General features: G+C 43.4%; 1 protein-coding gene across 5 annotated transcripts in view; it reads left to right on the top strand.

Moving 5' to 3' along the window:
• The window catches only part of pik3r3b (phosphoinositide-3-kinase, regulatory subunit 3b (gamma)), a 192,591-nt gene that overhangs the window by 152,183 nt on the left and 21,160 nt on the right, over positions 1–19,248 (top strand). Inside the window, exon 1 of one of the 5 annotated variants that reach the window (XM_071486606.1) lies at positions 17,201–17,914. The exons of the other annotated variants lie outside the window; for them this stretch is intronic. Coding sequence (XP_071342707.1) covers positions 17,800–17,914 — 115 coding nt within the window. The 5' untranslated portion in view covers positions 17,201–17,799. Of the gene's footprint in view, positions 1–17,200; positions 17,915–19,248 lie in introns of those variants that run through there. 5 annotated transcript variants of the gene reach the window in all.

Raw genomic sequence — 19,248 nt, 5'->3', positions numbered from 1 at the left:
CCACATTACTAAGCCATCCTTTCAGTCCATATCCCCCTTCCTGCTCCCAGCCTGCCTCACCTCTAATCTCATATGTAGTGGATCACAAGCTGATCACACTCGCACACACTCATACGGTGCATTGTGGCGCTCTCAGCTTTAAAACAAGCAGCCTCAGTTTCGCTCCTGACACCAAAGGACCTTTTTATGTCAGGCTTAAAGTTATTTCAGGTCATTTCAGTGTTGATGTCAGTAATTCACACTTCAACTCCTCTGCTCCACCAAGGAGCCATTGTGACATTTTGCTGAGTAATGAGGTGAGAAAGTTTATAAGCCAAAAACAAGATCAAGGGTTTTCAGTAAAAGTCAGTACCTCCGAGCAGCACAGCAGGAACCAGGGGATCTTTTTTTTTGGAGGCAGGGCATTTGGTGATGGAGGGGGAGAGACGGCAGGCTGGCTGCTGTTTTATCTCGGTCTTTGGCTGTCACAATGATATTCAGATGCTCAGTTAGACATTCGCTTCACCCTCTGTTTAGCATGCTGGAGTTAACTCTTTGCAGGGTCGGGACCAAAGACAAGAACACTTAGCTATAGGGCTAAATAAACCTGAAAACTTGTCAGTACAGAGAGCCAGAGTTAGCATTAGCACAACCACTAATACTGTGTCAGCCACTGCCAGTTACAAGCTAACAAACAACATAAACAAATAAAAGATGCTAACTACGCCGTTCTGATCCGTCTGCTAGTCTCTGATTCTGGTCTCAACAGACTCCTCCTCTGAGTCTGGGTCTGACTGAGGCTCCAACATGAGGCTGAGTCTCTGATGTTTCCTCCTCTAACATCTTCATCCTCTCTGCTCTTTCACCTGGACACCTGGAGCCAGCAGGTGGTGGGCGGGGCTTCAGACCTAGTGTCTATGTGGGAAAACTGTGGTAAACAAAACATTAATCATAGCAAAGTATTTTTTACAGAGTTTTAAAAATGTCTGGGGGAACTTTAAAGACCCAGAGAGGATTTGAAACCACAAAGTCTCTGTCACCAATCTTGCCTCTCTAAGGGACGCGTCACCTAAACCACTCAAACCTACAGGAAGTTAGTGTCTGACACTGAGGATCGATTTGAAATTGAAGTAAACTCTCAGCACATCCACTGATAGATGGAGGATAGAAGACGAACAGCGTTAAAGGTAGAATAATGTGTTTTCTTACTTGTTTCACTGAGAGCAAAGTAAGATTAGGAGGTCGGCAGATCTGAGGAATGAAAGACCCATCTGTCTTCCTACCTCCTCTTATCTCTCTGTCTTAGCGTGGCTGTCTCAAGGGCAGAGCCCAAGGCACAGCCAACACACACACACAAAACAAAAACACACACACACTTTGTCAGCACAGCCAGTTCTTTGACCTTTTACCTTTAAACTTTGACCTTTAAGTTTCTTGGAATCATTGCTTTGAAGACATCAACTCAGTGGTTGATGTTTACACGAAGCCTTCATAAGGTTGTTTACTTGTGTTAAATAAATGACTGCACCAAACATCTACTGGAAAACACTCAGGGACTTTCTTTATTTTTAATATCTGACTTGTGATGTGATGGAGAAGGTGCTGCTGGCGCTCCCTGACCAGTCAGACTCTCCTCTGTCCTCCTCAAAAAATCAGCCCCTGATTTAAATTAAGCAAAAGTGGGCTGGACTGTCCCACAATGCACTGCTGCTCATTGCTGAAAAGAAGGAAGAAAACAAAAGTAAATTTTTGCTGAATTTACAGTGATGTTTACAGAATATACCAGTTACAAAACCATCATACTGTATGGAACTGGGTCACATCACGTCTTGGTAGCAGCTCAGCTGATGCCCACGCTCAGACGTGTCTGCTGTCTCTCTCCAACACCCACAGCTCTGCAGCTCCGGCTCCGGACCTGTTGGCAGCATCTCTACATACTTTCTCCACCACAGGACCATCGTGTTTACCCTACATGCTCCTCTCCTCCTCCTCCTCACCTCCCCCTCTTTACTTTTCCTCTCCCCCGACAGCAAATCCTCCATTTCCGCCTGGGGGGGTGTTGGAATCCCTCTTATGTCAGGCGGTGTCGGTCGGTCAGCTTGGCTCACTCTGACGTGTTTCATTTAGTTTAGTGTAAGCTGTGGGTGTCATGGAAATACAGTAACTGTGTGTGCATGCCTGTTTGTGTGTGTGTGTGTGTGTGTGTGTGTGTGTGTGTGTGTGTGTGTGTGTGTGGTTGCCATGGCCCTGTGGGCTCTGTGACCCTCCACCTTTGTCCCCACAGCAGGCAGTGTGTGAGTGTGACAAACACAGGCTCTGTCTGTCCCTTTTGGCTCTCAGGGTGAATCTGTTTGTTCACCTGCCACAGATTTTCCTCACCACCCCAACACACACACACACACACACACACAAACATCCTGTAAATGCTGGGGGTTGCTGCTGCTGCGTCTCTCACTGTCCATTCAGATGACCTGCTGTTTTGCTTTTACACCTCCAGCCAGCAAACACTCAGCTCTGCCTGCCTGTGACACAGCTTTAACTGTGCTGCTCCTCCGACCTAAACTGGGTTAGAAAAGGTTTTCTACAGTCTTTACTGGGTCATTGTGCTGGTTTGATGAGACCATTATGCCTATGATGGTGCAGTCGCAGTAAATCTGATGTAGAAACAGCTGTAATCTTTTGACTTGGCACATCTTGCATGTTATTGGTTCTACTCCAGATATTAAAGGTGCTCAGATTTGTCTGAAGAGTGAGGTTGAAACCCTCTGAAATAGCCTCCGAAATTCACTTCACATTCAATCTGAAGGCACCTTGAAAGCTTCACTGTTTAAAGTTCATATAGAGAGAGGAGTAACTGATGTTTTGTGTTGTTCAAGACGCCCTGTCAGCAGTTTTGTACATGTCTTCCATAGTGGCGGTCTGTGGAGAAAATGCTTTCTGGGCTGGAAGGGAATTTCCTGTTGCAGTACCATATTTGGCCATAATTGGTAGCGAGGAAAACTATGCCGCAGCTCTTTTTATACATCACTGGGAGATCACCAGGTCACCATCTATCCAATAAAGCCTGGCATGCTAATCTAGCATGCTAGTCATCCGTCCATCATTCTCTGCTGCCTGTGTGAGTCTGGGTTGTGTTGGTAGTTGTGTTAAACACAGCAGTTGAGGTGCCTGTCTCTGCTCCAGTGTGTTGTTGATCTGACGCAGGGTCTCCTCCTGGCTGGATGTGTCCAGAATACCTGACCACATGTCTCAACTGTCTTTCCAGCTCCCTCCAGATGTCGTAGCTTTTCACTCTGTCCCTGACCGTGAGCCCAGCCGCCTGAGAGGAGACTCACTTCAGCCTCTTGTATCCACAGTATCACCACCCATAGCTCATGACGTTTGGAGCATAGATAGACTGGTAAATCAAGCACTTTGTCCCATATTCTTCTCTGTGAAATTGTTTAAACTGTGTAGAGGAAACTCTGCCACAGGTTTGAACATGCGTTTTATTAGCGACGCAGTTGGTTTCAAAGCCAGTTTTGTTTTAACTCAGATACGTCATGGTGCATGCAAAGCAAGTGCTTGTGCGAGACCCATAAACAGATAACAGAGAGAGGTGGCAGCCGAGCGAAAGAGAGTCAGAGGAGAGGTCTGGGTGGAGCAGAGGAAGATGGAGGAGGTCATCCTCCTGACTGATGTACTGTATTAGAGATCAGATAAGAAACGTTTGTTCTCTGCTGTAATCTCGTCCAGAGCAGCTCTGCCTCAGTGCTGCTGTCGAGCCGAGAGCTTGCTCATTGTTCGCTCGCTGTTGATAAAACAAGGCCTCAAACGATTCAATGGGAAGTAGACACACACACACACACACACACACACACACACACACACACACACACCACAGTTGTTCTCAAGCTTGAATAAGCTTGAGTGCATTTATTTGCATTTCTCAGTCCTTTATCAGGCTCTTATTCCTGTTGCATTCTAAAGAACCGTTCTAGTGTCTTTGCACGTTAACCCCTTAACCACTCATCAGTCTGTACACTTTACTTCACTGTTAACCATTTTGCACGGCATGTCATTCAGTTATTTTTAAATGTGGTTTCAATTAATTCCTGGTCACGATAAAAATCTGCTTTTATAGACCTAAAAGTTGTTTAAGTAGGAATCAATCACAGTCTGCTTTTATTTTGGTCAATCCAATGAAGACTTTTCAAATTAATCAAAAGATGTATGAAGCCTCCGTGACGTCACCCACAGGTTTCTGAAGAGCAGGCTGCTGCACCGTTGCCATCTTGGCAATACCTGACTCCGCCTAACCCCCAGCTAATAAAAAACCAAAATGGTCAAAAGGTGGGGCATGTGTGGAACCGAGACTTCAGTGCATTCTAGTTTACATACACTCACCCACCTGTCACTCAAAGAGGCCATGCCCTCAATTATTCATAACTCTAAGCCTTAATAAAATGTAAACAGGTGAGTTCTATAAAACTCAGCCATACAGTCGTCATGAAGGAGGAAATTAGCTCTAGAGACCAGAACAGTTTCTGTACCAGGCTGTAAACATGTTTCTTTCTGCTGTGAAGTTGGACATTTGAACATGGGAGTCTCTGGGGACTGACTCACTGCTGGAGCCAGACTCTAGTGGTCATTAGAGGAACTGCAGCTTCTTCACTGTGTCGGCTTAATTTTTCAGTTTTCATTTCCACTCCCATAGACAAGTTGATGATAAGTAAAACTACAGCATACATTAGAAATGGTCAGCAGTAAAGACGTGTGATGTTTGATACCAGATCTTAGCCATTAACTTGCTTAAATAACGTGATAAGTTGTTCTCATTGAGGATATGAATGAAACTATGACAATGAAACCAAACTTGTTATAAAACTGGGCTTATCCTTGAAGAAGGAGACAGGAAGGAGTTAAATGTTTCTCCAGAGCAGGTCTGCCTGACTCTGCTGGACCGGTTGAAGGCCTTGCAGCCTTCCTACTTGGCTTTGTGCCCATCTGACTGCCTGTCTGTCTGACTGTCTGTCTGTGTGAGCGGCTGGCTGACTGTGCTACTGCATGAATAATGCTGAGCCATGGTGCCCTGCTGCCTTGACAACCAGTGGAGAGGGAGAGGGGGTTGGGGCTGTGTGGGTAGAGAGCAAATATAGAAGAGAGCAAAGGAGGAGAGGAGGAGGAGAAGAGGGGGAGCAGGAAGGATGGTGCTGAGGGGATCTGATCAAGTGAAAAAAAAAAAACAGAAATAATAAAAATGTAGGGCGGAGATGAGAGATCTGGAGAGAGGGAGTAATGAGGGAATAGTTTATTTAGGGCAGAGAAATGTTGAAGAGATGCAAAGCAAAAACATGCACGAGAACAGAAAAGGAGAGAGAAGCAAAAGGAGAAAGAGAGGCGGCTCAGCAGTTTTGGAGGCAGCCTGCAGCAGCAACCTGTTTCACAGTGTCACCAGAGTGTTGCATCATGGGATCAGGAGCACGGGGACGCTCACATTGCAGGATGACATCACCCGTTACCGAGTCAGCTCCTGTCTGCTTGGCTCTGTCTGCCTGCACAGAGAGGGAGAGAGAGATGTGGACTGTTTCGATTTCTGTCTGTCTGTCTGTCTGTCTGCCTGTCCGTCTGTCTGTCTGCGAGCATAACAAAGAGCCAGCTCAACAGATGAACAGAGCGACATAAGCGATAGAGAGAGAGGAAAAAAACGCAGATGCTCGCAGAGAGTTTCAGCCAGCATGATATTGCAATCTAAAAAAGAGAAAAGAGGAGCGGACGGATTTGGGTCTGGTTCATTTGGAAAGTGTGTATTAGTGTGTGTGTGTGTGTGTGTGTGTGTGTGTGTGTGTCATTTATCTCCTGCCCTTCCCCTCTCTATCTGCTCTGCAGCCGTGTCCCTGTCCGCTGCACCCAACTAAAGAGGCAGATCGGGTTGAGGGGGCATCGTCCCTATTTTTGACCACAACAGCAAAAATCCATCTCACTGCAAGAGTCAGAATCATATTCTTAGTCCTTTTAACATCAAAAATGCACAGGAGAGGGAGGCACGAGAGTGAAACCTCCTCCCTCTTCTGCTTGGTTTATTTCTTCCTGTCTAGTTAAACTTTGTGTTGGTCATTTCCAATCTCGCCTTCACTCAGTTCTGTTACTGATACTCCATGTCCCTGTAATTATTTCCCATGTGACTATCCCAGAGCCTCTGTCCACAGTCCCTAAGTATGCACGGCACAGTGGAAATGTGATTCTCTGAATTTAAATTGAGCAAATAATCACACACCATGGTCCCAAGATTAAATGAATTTGGCACTTATATTCTCACCCAATTCCATTACTTTCAGTCCCAATCCTGTAATTATGTCCCTCTTGACTAAGTCCCTGGATGGGCATAAATATAATTTTCTTAATTTAAGTAGTGAAAATAATCATGTCCTGGACCTGTATTTAAATTGCATTTTTAATGCCCAGTTTGGCCTTTACCTGATCCTGTTACTTCAGCACCTTCTCACTCCCAACTCATGGTCCCAGACTCCTTGGTGTCGCTTTTTAAGGCACTATTTTCCCCTGTAACATCATTTTTCAACATGCAGAGGCAACATGAGGAAGAGGAGGGGGTTGAGGCGGATGTACAAAGTGCAGGACTGTCACACCAGAGACTGGGGTTCACATCCAGAGTCCTGCCTGTGGTTTAGGCAATGAGGCTGTGGTCTGCTTGACTCATGCATCAATTTTAAACTCAGCAGAGAACAGTGAACTCGATTGGATTGAAAATGATGCTAAAGGGTCAGAGGGAATCAGAAGAGAAAGAAAAGAAGAAAAAAACACACATTACCACATAATTAAAGTTAATACATAGAGCATATAAATTCCTTAGTTTTCCCATCAGAATCCCAACAACACTCTTGTATCACAGCAATCCCATAGTTTATTTGAGACTTGACATCTGCCTGTGTATGTGTGTGTGTGACACAACCTGAGTCTGCACAGGTGGAGCAGTTTTCACCGGTTTAATTGTGTGAGACAGGATCGGTCAATGCCAGGAAAGGACCTGAATCCACCCTCAACAGTAATGAGTCCACTGGTTCAGTGGACAGAGGAGAGATCAAGAGAGCTAAGTTAGGGGAAAGCTCCTCATTGAATTAGCTGAGCTGGAAAGTTTGAGGCAGCAGAGCTAATCGGCGTGTTGAGTTGGAGTGCACATGACTCGCGGCCAGCGCACAGCTCACTAAGGCCAAAGCAGCCGATGTAAATCCGATGTGCAGGATCCACCAGGGGCAGTGATGCATTTTAACCGGCCTCAGTGATGTGAACTGCAGCATGGTGTCTAGTCTGTGATGTTTAAGCCTGGTCTTACCCCTGCAGATGTTCATTCACTCAGAAGAAAGGCACTTAGCAGGGGTCTGCTGAGCTTCTTTGTTCTGCATGTGTAACATGGCTGTGAATTTTTTTTTCTCACCTGGGAACTGCATAAATGTTTCTGAAATCACAAGAATAAGTTAACAGTGAACAGCTGTACTCACGATGATGCTTGCAGGATCCTACTGCATGTATCATCACATCGTGACTCAGTCAGAAAACAGTGGAACTTCTAGAATCCATTAGTTTGTATTTAGATCAGAAAATGTTCTCAGACACTACCATGAGCTCAGTTCTCTGGTGTTTGTGAGACATGCAGACAAACAGATCCACAAACTTAAATGTTGTCGTTTCATCAGATCCTTAAATTGAGAAGTTGTCTGGTCTTACCCTTAGAATAAGGAAAACAGTCTTGTTCCTCTACTGGGTTATTATGTAAAACATCATTATAGCTTGTTCCTGGGTAAAATCAGCTCAGTATTAGCTGGAATATAAGTTTGTTAGTGTGTTTTCTTAAAATGAGATTACTTTTCTAATGCTAAACATGCTTGACAGGATTACTTTTCTTTTTAAACAAGAATAAGATTCATTTCCTAGAAACAAAGCTTTTGTACTGTCTTTAAATTCCCTTTTTGCAGTGCATGATGAGCTCCAGAGGAGACATGGGTAGAAATGATTTGATTAAATGTTTAAGTGATTATCTCAGCATAACGTAAGTATTTTAGAGATCATGAGGAAGGAGTTTGTCTCATTGTTTAGTGATCTTGTCATCACAGAGACAAACTGACGTGATGTTCTCTGTACAAAGTCAGAGGTTCATCACACACTTGCACACAAGCTGAATAATTTAAATATGTGTTCGCAAATATTATTTTTATGGTGAAAATACCTCTGAACACCACATGCATGGGGGGAGTGTTTCAGTGGCCATATGTAACTGTAGCAGAAAATATGGCCTCTCTGCATGGCTCACTGCAGTGGATCTATCCCACTGACACCATGATTGCATACTACACACACACACACACACACACACACACTCACACATACATACAGTTCTATACCTGTGAGGACCCTCATTAATAACCCCAAATCTAATCCTTCAGTCCTTTGCAGAGGTGAGGACCAGATGAAAAGATCCTCTCTTTGAAACTTGAACTCCTCTGTTTCACTCTACTTGGCACCTTTTTCAATCATTAACTCATGTATCTGCTTGTTCTAACTAACTCTAACTTCTAAATCCAGCAGTGTATCTCATGGCTGCACCATCAAATCTAATAAGGCTACGTCCACACTAATACATTTTCATTTTAAAATGAAAACAATCTCTGTCTGTCCTGCTAACACGCCTGAATACACAAACATACATGACCATTCACGTACACTGGGCATGCTCGAGGCGTTGTAAACAGGAAGCCAATTGTCTACTCTGCAGTTGATTAGTTGCAGAAAATACTATGATGGAGGAACAGCAAAGACAGTTGTAGGGTTAAAATGTAGAATTTTAACTGAACTAGTAAAGACAACAAGATCAGCAATGCTATCATTGTTTCCAAAAGTCTGTGGTCTCTGTCTGTCCAGACTACAACACAACCCCAGAGTTCAAACTTAAACGTTTTACATGGACAGCAGGAGTAAACGTAGCAAAAGAGATGCATTTTAAAACTTAAACGTAATAGTGTTGACGTGGCCTGAATATTCTAGATATTCACCTCAGATTGAGTCTAATATGTTTGTTTAATTTGGAAACTTTGGGACAAAGACATCGTCTCTAGCAGAGTTTTAATGACTTGCAGTGTGAACGTTGCCATATTTAACAACCACAGAAAATCTAATGTTGAAAAAAACTTGATAACAAAAATGTCTGCTCAGTCACATTTTGAATTTTAATGATAATGTAGCAGTGATGACACACTGTGTACATCCCTGCACCCTCCAAAAACGCTTATGCATAATATATACAAAAGTGCCGCGCCATATTATGCAACCATTCTCTTTGTGTGTGTGTGTGTGTGTGTGTGTGTGTGTGCTCTCCCAGACCCCACTCCACCAATGTCTATGTTTAGCAGCCTATTCGTGTCTTCAGTTAAATTGTACTTTCCACTCTAGTTATTACAGCAGCAGACAAAATATGAAAAGCGCTGAGGGCCGTGGATAATAAGCACAGAAATAGAGCAGGCAGTGAGCAACCCACAGCCTCATCATCACTGTACAGTCCAACACCCTCCCACCCCCCCACCCCCTGCCCTTCCATCCACACACACACTCATACATTAAAGCACTGCTGTTCCTAAATCCACGAGACAATCACTGTCCCGACCAGAACTTCACCTCTTCACTTCCTTTGTCGTCCTCTTTCTGTCTCTCCTGCATCGTTTGCTTCAGTCTAGCATTGCAGCCGGGCAGATTAGGATCCCTCCTTCCCCCTCCTCCTTCCATCCATCCTTCCTTCCCTCAGTCCACTGCCTCTGTTTCTCCCATGACAGCAAATGTGCAATTTGCAGGCTCTCCTCTAAAAGAAAAAAAGCTTTAACCACATGCTTGATAGATTGTACAGTAGTGACTCTCTGACACCAGGGAATGTGTCGGGGAGATATACAACACTATTGTGTCTCTTTCTGAATCACTGCGTTATTACAGCACACACACAAAGTCACACAGACACATGCCCACTCAGGGGACCAATTAAACCTATAAAAGACAAAACTGAAAAGTGCACACATGCCCATTTGTTGGTAAAAGCAGTGGAAGAAAAACTCAATTTCTCTGACTGATATAGTTGTCCTCCACTTCAAAGAGTTTACAGGCTTCTTACAAAGACCAGCCGAGAACAATACATATCTATTAAGTTGTTGATAAGCCTCTCTTACTGTATGTACAACGTTTTTTGATTTAAGTAGTATTGCAGTGATAGATTGCTCTTGCATAAAGTTAAGACAGAGACCTGACTTTTAGTCCTAGTCCTGAATGTGTCAAGCTCCAGAAACAATGAATCCAACAATTTCTATAATACCACTCAGTTGCATCTCTACATTAGACCCCTGTTAGACCCACACTTGGCCCATACCCTCGTATCTAAGACCTGAACCCAACTAATAACGACAAATTTGAGACCTGTACCCGACCTGAGTCCTGTATGTCTAGATTTTGGCTAATGCAGCGCAACTGCTTACACTCTGTAAGTACTTTGCAACACATGGTGCACATGTGTGCAGGTGACTAGCACAGTCAGAGTGAGAGAAGCATCTTTATAATCTACATCTGAAAATAACTAAAACCTAAAACCTCCCTCTATTTGTGTTGATGTTTCACAGTATATGTGTCTAATAAAAAACTGTATATAACTAGAGCCTCATCCAGTGTGTTTAGCTATTGTCACACATGCTGAAGTAACATGGTCAAAAGTATGTGGACAAGCATTACACCGTTGTATGATGGGCATTAACATGCTGCACTTTCCACCAGATGTCGAACCCAGCTGCAGGGATTTGTTCCCATTCAGACTCAAGACAATTAGTGAGGGCCAACACTGATCTTTAGTGATGAGGTCTGGCTCTCAGTCGGCATTCATGCTCATCCCAGAGGTGGTGGATGGGGCTGAGGTCAGGGTTCTGTCCAGACCAGACCAGTCAAGTTCTTTCACACCAAACTGGGAAAACAATTTCTGTACAGACAAGCACAAACTGTTGAAAGGACACTATTGTATTTTTAAAAAACTGTATGATGAGGGTTTGTGAATTCCCTTCACTGGAACTAAGGGGTGTAGTTGTCCATACCAAGAGTAACAGACCATCCCACACTGGTCATTATAAGCCAGGTGGTCAAATGCATGTGTCCATATACTTTTGGCCGTATATTATAAAGTTTATGTTCTTGTTTCAGTGTAAGGAAATTCTTATAAGACACACGTGTGTGTGATGCAGACAGTCATCCAGATAAGCTGCTTGTTCGCAGGTGCTGGAGGGTCACGGGGGCACCGTCAGCTGTGTCAGAGTGTGTCTGGCTTTCTACCTCATTTCACAAAGTAGAGTTTGAATCAAATGATTATATTATTCTGTGGTAGTAGAACATGACACTATGTTCTGATTTGGGGGGGGGGGGGCAGCTGTAGCTCAGGGCACAGGTGGTGTTTGACCTCAATTGTGTTCCACACATACACAGATAGATAGTGCACAATTTAGAACACACACACACACACACAGAAAACCACAGATTACAACTAGTTTACTGAACTGCTTGTTCTTAAGCAGCAACAGTAGGACTTGAAGTTTTTAGCTTCAGACTTATTCCAGGGACATATTTAGACATCAGCGTTATCAGAAACTCTTCTGTCTCCTTCTTACGGTTTAAATATAATCTGCTACACTGAAGCTCAGGAACATGACAGACAAAACCCTGATAGACAAACAGGTGGGTCTGTGACTTTAAATATACGCCTCATGGCCAAACACTCTTCAGCCTCACACGACTTTATTTTAAATTGAAGGAAGGATTCCTACATTTCCAAGGATATCAACTATGTTAGTCTGGATTTCAACTGTATATAAAATGATTCACAAGACTTAATCTTAAAGATCCCATAGTTTAAACCTTTCCTGTGTTTTTTTGTAGTGTCAATATCCATCAGAAGATATATTTGTTGTTTTAAGAGCCAAAAACCATCTCAGTGTAGTTTTACATCTCCTCTCTCAGGCTTCTCTCTGGAGCTCTAGTAAGAACACGTCAGTCAGCCAATCAGAACAGAGGATCTGAGCCTCTCTTCTGATTGGCTGACTGTTTTCTGAGCGATTCAATTTAAATATGGCAGATTTCAGGTGAACATTTAGAGAAACCAAGTCCTGCAAGGTTGGATGGTGGATCCAGATGGGCGGGGCTTGGAGCATGGCTGAGAGCAGTGACTGCTTTGTTGTGACATCACAAAGTTCCAGAAGTCCTGACAGCTGGTTTTAAGGCTCAGTTTCTGAATACAGGCTGTGTGCATTTCTCTGTGGACTGAGGCTTTGATACTTTCACAGTATTAATAATAAAAGTATTTATAAAAAACACATCTCACTTTATACAATATGGGACCTTTAAATATCACTGTTTGATGGAACCATTCTGGGATTATAATTCCTCAACATTAGCTTCATACAGACAGAATGAAGTGCTGGAACAAGCAGATGGAGGATATTCATGTGATATTGCGTGACGTGGGAAAAATATTCATTTAGGGGGAGATTTTTTTTTCGAAAAATGAAAGTTGAAGAGGTTGTGTTACTTACGGTTTGACATACCTTCATGATTGAAAAATCATGCCTGCATGGATTTGTGCTCCCCTGCTGCATTTAACTCAGCAGGCGGCATGTGATATGAGCTTCCAGGCAGCACCTTTGTCTGTGCTTAAAGCCCCTTAAAGGAGACATTGTTAGCACCTCACTGGATGTTTTGGTCTCCATGGCGACAGAAACGGCAAACTCAACACCTGATTCCCAGGAGCTCACCTGGGGCTTCTCTCTTTCTCATGCACACATGCACATGATTCCTTTCTTGCAGTCTCTGTGCCACACACTCATGCACACACAAACCAGGAGAGGTATTTAGAAGTGAAACTGGCAAAACCATAATGGATTCACAAATCTGCATCATTTATTCCCCTGTTAAGTTAAAATTTCAAAAGGATAATCAGTTAAGTGTACAACAAGTATCCAGACTAGAAGTACTCCTTCTGGACAATGGCCCCTCCCTGAGTGTTAAATTATTGATTTGTGAGTCTGTAACCAGTTATCTTGAATGTTGTTCCTGGTCCACGTGGTGCCACATCTGACTGTTTCATTATTCTGCTTCGTAGTTTGAGGAGATAGTGTGACACACTGGGAAATCAGCTCGTTTCCAGTCTTTCCAAGACTGACATGTTTGGATGGATGTCAGTCTTAAGTCTGTGTGTAAAACACAGAGCTGGATGTGGTTAGCTGAGTTTAGCTTAGCATAAGGACTGGAAGCAGAGAGAAATGTCTCGTCTGGCTCTCTTGCTGGCCTGACCAACCAATCAACCAATATCTCTTTATAGATGTAATTCAACACTTTGTGGTTTTAGGGGGACTCCTGTGCTGGAACTATTACTTAATGAACTACAGTGTGGTTGCCATGTACAGTCAGTAAGTTTTGGTCCTAGTACAGTCATGATGGTACCAAACCTGGCAACCTCACTGCAGCCGTGTTAATTATGATGGGGCAAATGAGGAAGTCTGTTGACGGAGTAGGTTTTAAGGAGTGAAAGTCAACATTGTTTCAATTATCCATGATCATTTCACAACCTTAACCTTAAGCATGTTTACTGTCATTACCATGACAACAAAGGTCCTACATCTGCCGCTGGTAAACTCCTATGGGTCATATCCCAGGGTAGGGGCAAGCGACCTCTATGGTTGTTTAAGCTGGAGGACTTGTTGGCACCTGCTTTCCACCTAGCATATCATTATCAATTATTATTTTAATAAATGAATTTGTGGTATTGTTTTACCCAACTGTCCTTTATTATTTTATATTATTTGGTGGAGTTGAGTGCCTTAGTGGTGGCAGCAATATGAAAACACTGCAAAGAGAAAGCTGAAGCAGGCAAAAACTTTTCCAGCAACAAATTTTTATTTTCTTTTTTGTTTGCATTGTCAGCCAGGATTTAAAAAAGTTTTCTGTGGCGTTTTCTGTATATTTCTGGCATTATACTTTTTAATATATGCAGATTCACAATGTCCCTAGAACAGGTGGATGGAAACATAATTAGAATTTGAGGGTTTATTTAGAGTCGTGGGAGGGGTTGGATCATATGTGACTATGCTTCATATGTGATTATGCATACACTATGCAAATGAGCCACTTGATGCCACTCTGCTCTATTGTTGGGAAGGTTAAATGGGGAGCAGCGTGCTGATGGCCGGGGACAGCGCAGATTAATACTCCTGTTCCCATCGTCCTCCTCCCTCCGTCTGCCCCTCCCTCTTCCTCTCTCTTTCTCTTTTGTATGACGAGGGGCAGAGTCAGTTCCTGTGTCATTGTTAGGGATCCATCTGCCTGGCTGCACACACACACACACACACACAGCGGCAGCAGCAATTAAACCTGTTCGACACACTTGACAGAGACGAGCTTTGGGCTGTGTGTGTCCGGCACGAGCCATCTGTGAAACAACCACCAACCCTTCCACACACACACACACACACACAATCAATATGCGTGTGTGCGTGTCTGCTGCTTTAAATAGATTTCATTCACAGACATTCCCCCAGCCCCCTTCTTATTTTTTGGGGGGGTGGAGGGCTGGGGCAAGAGGAGCCTCCGTCCTCCTCCTTTTCTTCTGTTGTGATGGACAGACGCGACAGATGAGTTTAGGGAGGGGAAGGAGAGCTGGATGGATGGACGGATGGACGGATGGATGGATGAGTGGGTGGGTGGATGTAGAGGGAGGACAGGATGGACGGATGGCAGATTGGGGAGCAGACCTTTCATTTATTGTTGCTCCCTGAAGTAGGACACTGGGCAGACAGATAGATAGACAGAGCAGCTGTAATTACTGGTGGCAGCAGCCCCCATCTGAAGATATTGTATTGATATTACGCTGTTAGCAAGAGATTACCATGTGGATGACTGGGGGTCTGGGCCAGTCTGGTTCTCTACTGTGTTCTGTGTGGAGGGGAGGGGGGGTCAGCTGATTATGACGATACCAGTGTTTTTTTTGTTATTAGAAGTGCTCTACTTTCTGTAATTAGAGCAGCAATAGAGACAGAGAGAGGAAGTGATAGGCTCATAGTTTTACTTTTTTTTCAGTTTTCATGGAAAAAAAGAAACTTTCTCTACATTTTTTGTACAGAGTGTAAATCACTAAACAGATTATTACCCAAATTTTGAGACTGCTCACTTGCAACAGCTCAAAATACACTTTCAGTGATAGAAACTAGAAATCTTCATCAGCCTAAACTGTTGGATCTGAAACATCTGAATTATTTTAAAGAGACACTTGATCCAAAAGGGATGAGTGGATGGTCTGACTCTGTCCAAACAGACTTGAGGATAATTACACCCACTGCAAAATGAGCACAATGAGCCGAAAACTCCTTTCCCATAACACATGCTGATCTGATCCATCGTTAATATAAAAATGTTGATTACAGCAGCTTTAAAAGAATAAAATCTGAAAATAAGACGCCCTACAGATAAGTCTTGAAACAGACCTGAACCAACAATCCTGCAAATCCATAATATCCATTTTAGCAGGTGTGTGTTTGAATGTGAGTTTGCAGTAATCCCTGTATTATAGGCTTCCTAAATACATGTTTGCACCTCTCTAGCATCCCTAAGCTCATAGTTAAGCTTCCATATCATTTACTGTAACTGGGCTTACCTCACTGTAGGTTGGTTCATGTAGTAAATTGCACCTTTTCCTCCTCTGCAGTTAAATAAGCCCACTGAGCAAACAAACTATAGCTCCACAAACACATCACTGCAGTGGAAAAGGGCATTATGATCAAAGAGAATACATTTTACATTGTCATTGGGACAGGGTTCCATTATAAATTTAACAAAGCTAGTATAAGTGAATATGATAATGTTTTAGATGTGTCATTGTATGGGACTGGGTACAGAGCAGGCAACGGTTCAGTATCCTGCTAAGAGATACTACAGCTAGGTGGAGAGTTGCTGACGTGGGAGCATAAACTCAAGGTAGATCACACAGTCTAGTCTGTGTGACACAATCTACAATCTCAGAGACATTACACTCTCTGTGTCATTGCACTTTTCATTGCTGCTGACCGTTTTCCTAACAACTTTGTGATGATATGGGATTTTTAAATGTGTTTTTCCTACCTTTCAGACACCCATTGTTTGAATTCATTTGAATTCATTCACTATAGTAGGAAAATCAACTTGAAACAGAGACTTGAATCTTGCTTGATTTGAGTATTCCACCATTGTTGTCATTTTGTGTGCTGATGCAGGGGAAAGAGTACATTCATTTGAAAAGTTTATGCACCACATTTACTGTGCAATGGTAACCTCAAAATGAGGTGCTTGCATTTTCCTGTATTTTTCATATTATCTATATTTTTTTGCTATATTCATTGCCTTAAAATGAGGAGTGTAATTTTTAGCAAATGTTGAAATAGTGCATTTGTTGGGGACCATTTCAGTGCTGGATTAAGATGGTGTATGTAGGTGCAATAATGTGGCTCATTGATGTCATAATGTGTTTTTGGATGACAGAGGAATAAGATATATTAAGCTTTTGTCACACAAAAAACAGTTGTAAGAAGAATCAACATTTTGTTGACTTTGTTTTTTTTTTATTATTGGACATCAGGAACAATATAGAATATCAGCAGCCTTCTCCTTTTGAAAAATTAATAAAAACCGGCATGGTAATTGAACAGTGACGGATTACATAACTCAAGTCCCCGTCTCAAGTTGATTTCCATACCTGTATGGAAATGAAGAGAAACCAGTATCTGCATGTAATGTAGGGAAAGTGCATTCACAAATGTAAAACCATTCAGGTGTGTTCTGGAAGAATGTTTGGGATCTCATTATCCTGTAACCTGTTATGTCATATCCCAGGGGGCTGCTGCTGTGTGAACCAGCAGCCGCCAGTGGTAGTAAAGAGGACAGTCACACAGAGTTTGTCAGTAAGAAGGTGAGGATGTCTCTGGAAAACCACAGAATCTGTAACCTGCTCTTTGAAGGCTGAAGTAATTTCCCTACTGGCTTTGAAATCCAGCTTCTGAGCATGCGCGCACTGGCTCACTCAGCGGTTGGCCGAAGAAAAAGGGGGGTAACCACTCCGAGTGTGAGATAGAGGTGACACGATATTAAGAAAATACAGATAGAAAAGGTGTATGGACTAATTTCCTTCTTAAAGTATATAAACGTAGCGTTAAAATCCGCCATATACTATCCATCAGGGTAAGGATATATGTTTATGTGTGTTCACGGTTGGAGAAGTTTTGTGTCCTCCCCCGTGAGCCGCGGTGTAGTGGTTTGTTCCAGCCGTTGTCCGCCCTCGCCAGCCTCCTCCTGTCAGTGCTCTTCTTAAAATGAAGCTAGCGAGCCGCCGGTACCCGCGGAGGAGCGGGAGCGGGGCCTGAAATGTAGAGCTGGCATCTACTGTCCCACCGGTTAAAGGACGCTTATATATATATATATATATATATATGTGTGTATATACATATACACAGAGCCTTCATGAAGAGCCCCAAGTTATTAACTTTATTATTATGTCGGAGGGAGCAGTCGCAGCCCGGTGCTTGCTGTTCACAGTTCGTCTATTTATTCGCGTCTGAAGCAGGGATTCAGATACGAGACTTCCAAGTCGACAGATAGATTACTTTATCTAATCAAGTGCTTTTTTTATACGTTCGTTTTGTTTTTGTCGTTTTCATCCGTTCGTATTTTATAAGCTTTTTTTTTTTCCCCCCCTCTCCGTGGAGAAAGATTGTCAGATTAAGCCGCACGAAAGCAATGTACAACACAGTTTGGACGACGGAAAAGGCCGGTGAGGAAGGAGGCTGGCGGGACGTGATGATGCCCTACTCCACAGAGCTGATCTTTTACCTGGAAATGGACCAACCGCCAGGTAAGGAGGCCGGGGACAGCCGCGGCTAGTGCCGGGCATGGACGCTCGGTAGCCGGGGAGCAGAGAGGAGGTGTTGCGTTTGGTGTCTTGTTCAAATTGGTGGAAAGTTTAAAGCACAAATCCTGCTGTTACCCCCCCTCGGCGGTCCTTAGCGGTATTTGGGTCGTCTTTCCCGGGGGGTTTTACGTGTCTGCTCATTTTTTTAATGCTATTTTTGTCATTTTTGGCACCTCTGCAGTTACATTTGCACGAAAAAGCACATTATCCTAGCTTCATCAGTTTTTGTTCTAGCGGGAAGCCCGTAACCTGAGCTGGAGGGAAACCATTTAGCGACATTTTTGTCTTTTAGTTTAGCAATAAAAACAGTTTCCAGCCCAAATGACAACGCTGTAAACACAAAATACTCATTGTTTCCTGCTCTCTGGTGCGTCTGCTACAGCAGAAATGTGCCTTTTTGCTCTGACACAGCGGCTGCAGCTCTCCGAGGCTGCAGACAGACAATAGTCCCGTGAAGTCCGCGCATGGAGGCAGCCGAAATCCGTCTGTGCATCTGCAAATGATTTTATGTGATGAATGAATGGGAAAGATGGCAGAAATCGCAGCATGAATCATTTTTTACCAAAAAGGCACAAAACGTTAACGCGCTTCAGTGTAGCCAGATTTCCTCCTTTAGGCCAACAACTATTTTTGCAATTCCCTGCACTTTGTAAAAATCTATTACTAATCTCCTTTTGAATGAAATGAAGTCCGAACAGCTCCATGCAGATCACCCCGACATCAGCTCTGCCAGGTGCCGACAGCGGGGAGGGGGGTGCGGGGGGCAGAAACCGGAGAGGGACCGGAGTAATGAGTGAAACCGGGAATAAAAAGCTCCGGAGCATTTTATAACCATAACATCCTTCACTGACACGCAGCTATAATTCTTTAATTCTTTGTGCGCCTTTACAGCTAACTGTCAGCCAGGACTGAATGCGATTCATTCATTCATTCCTCGGCAATTGTGCTAGTGTCATTTGACCCCCACCCTCCCACCCCCATCCCCAGGCATACAGTTTGCCCAGTAGCTCTATCCCTTTTCTTCTCCTTTCTCTTCCCCCATCTGTCTATTGAGATGTACTGTATACTCTGCAGCCACCATAAAGTGACAGTATTATGTCTCATCTTTGGCACATTGCAGAGATAATGCAATACAACCCCCTTAGGTTAAGATGCTTTATCAAAGAAAGTATTTCCACCTCAAAATCCCATTGATTTAATATCCTGGATGTATTTTCACCCAGTGTGAATTTTGTGTCAGGAAGTAAGAGGAAAAAAAAACATTTCAGCTTCATGCA

This window comes from Trachinotus anak, unplaced genomic scaffold, assembly GCF_046630095.1.
Source record: "Trachinotus anak isolate AG129_WGS33_773 ecotype Australia unplaced genomic scaffold, CSIRO_AGI_Tana_v1 ptg000010l, whole genome shotgun sequence".
Taxonomy (NCBI): domain Eukaryota; kingdom Metazoa; phylum Chordata; class Actinopteri; order Carangiformes; family Carangidae; genus Trachinotus; species Trachinotus anak.
Note: the sequence above shows the minus strand (reverse complement) of the source record. Positions and strands in the feature narration are given on the sequence as shown.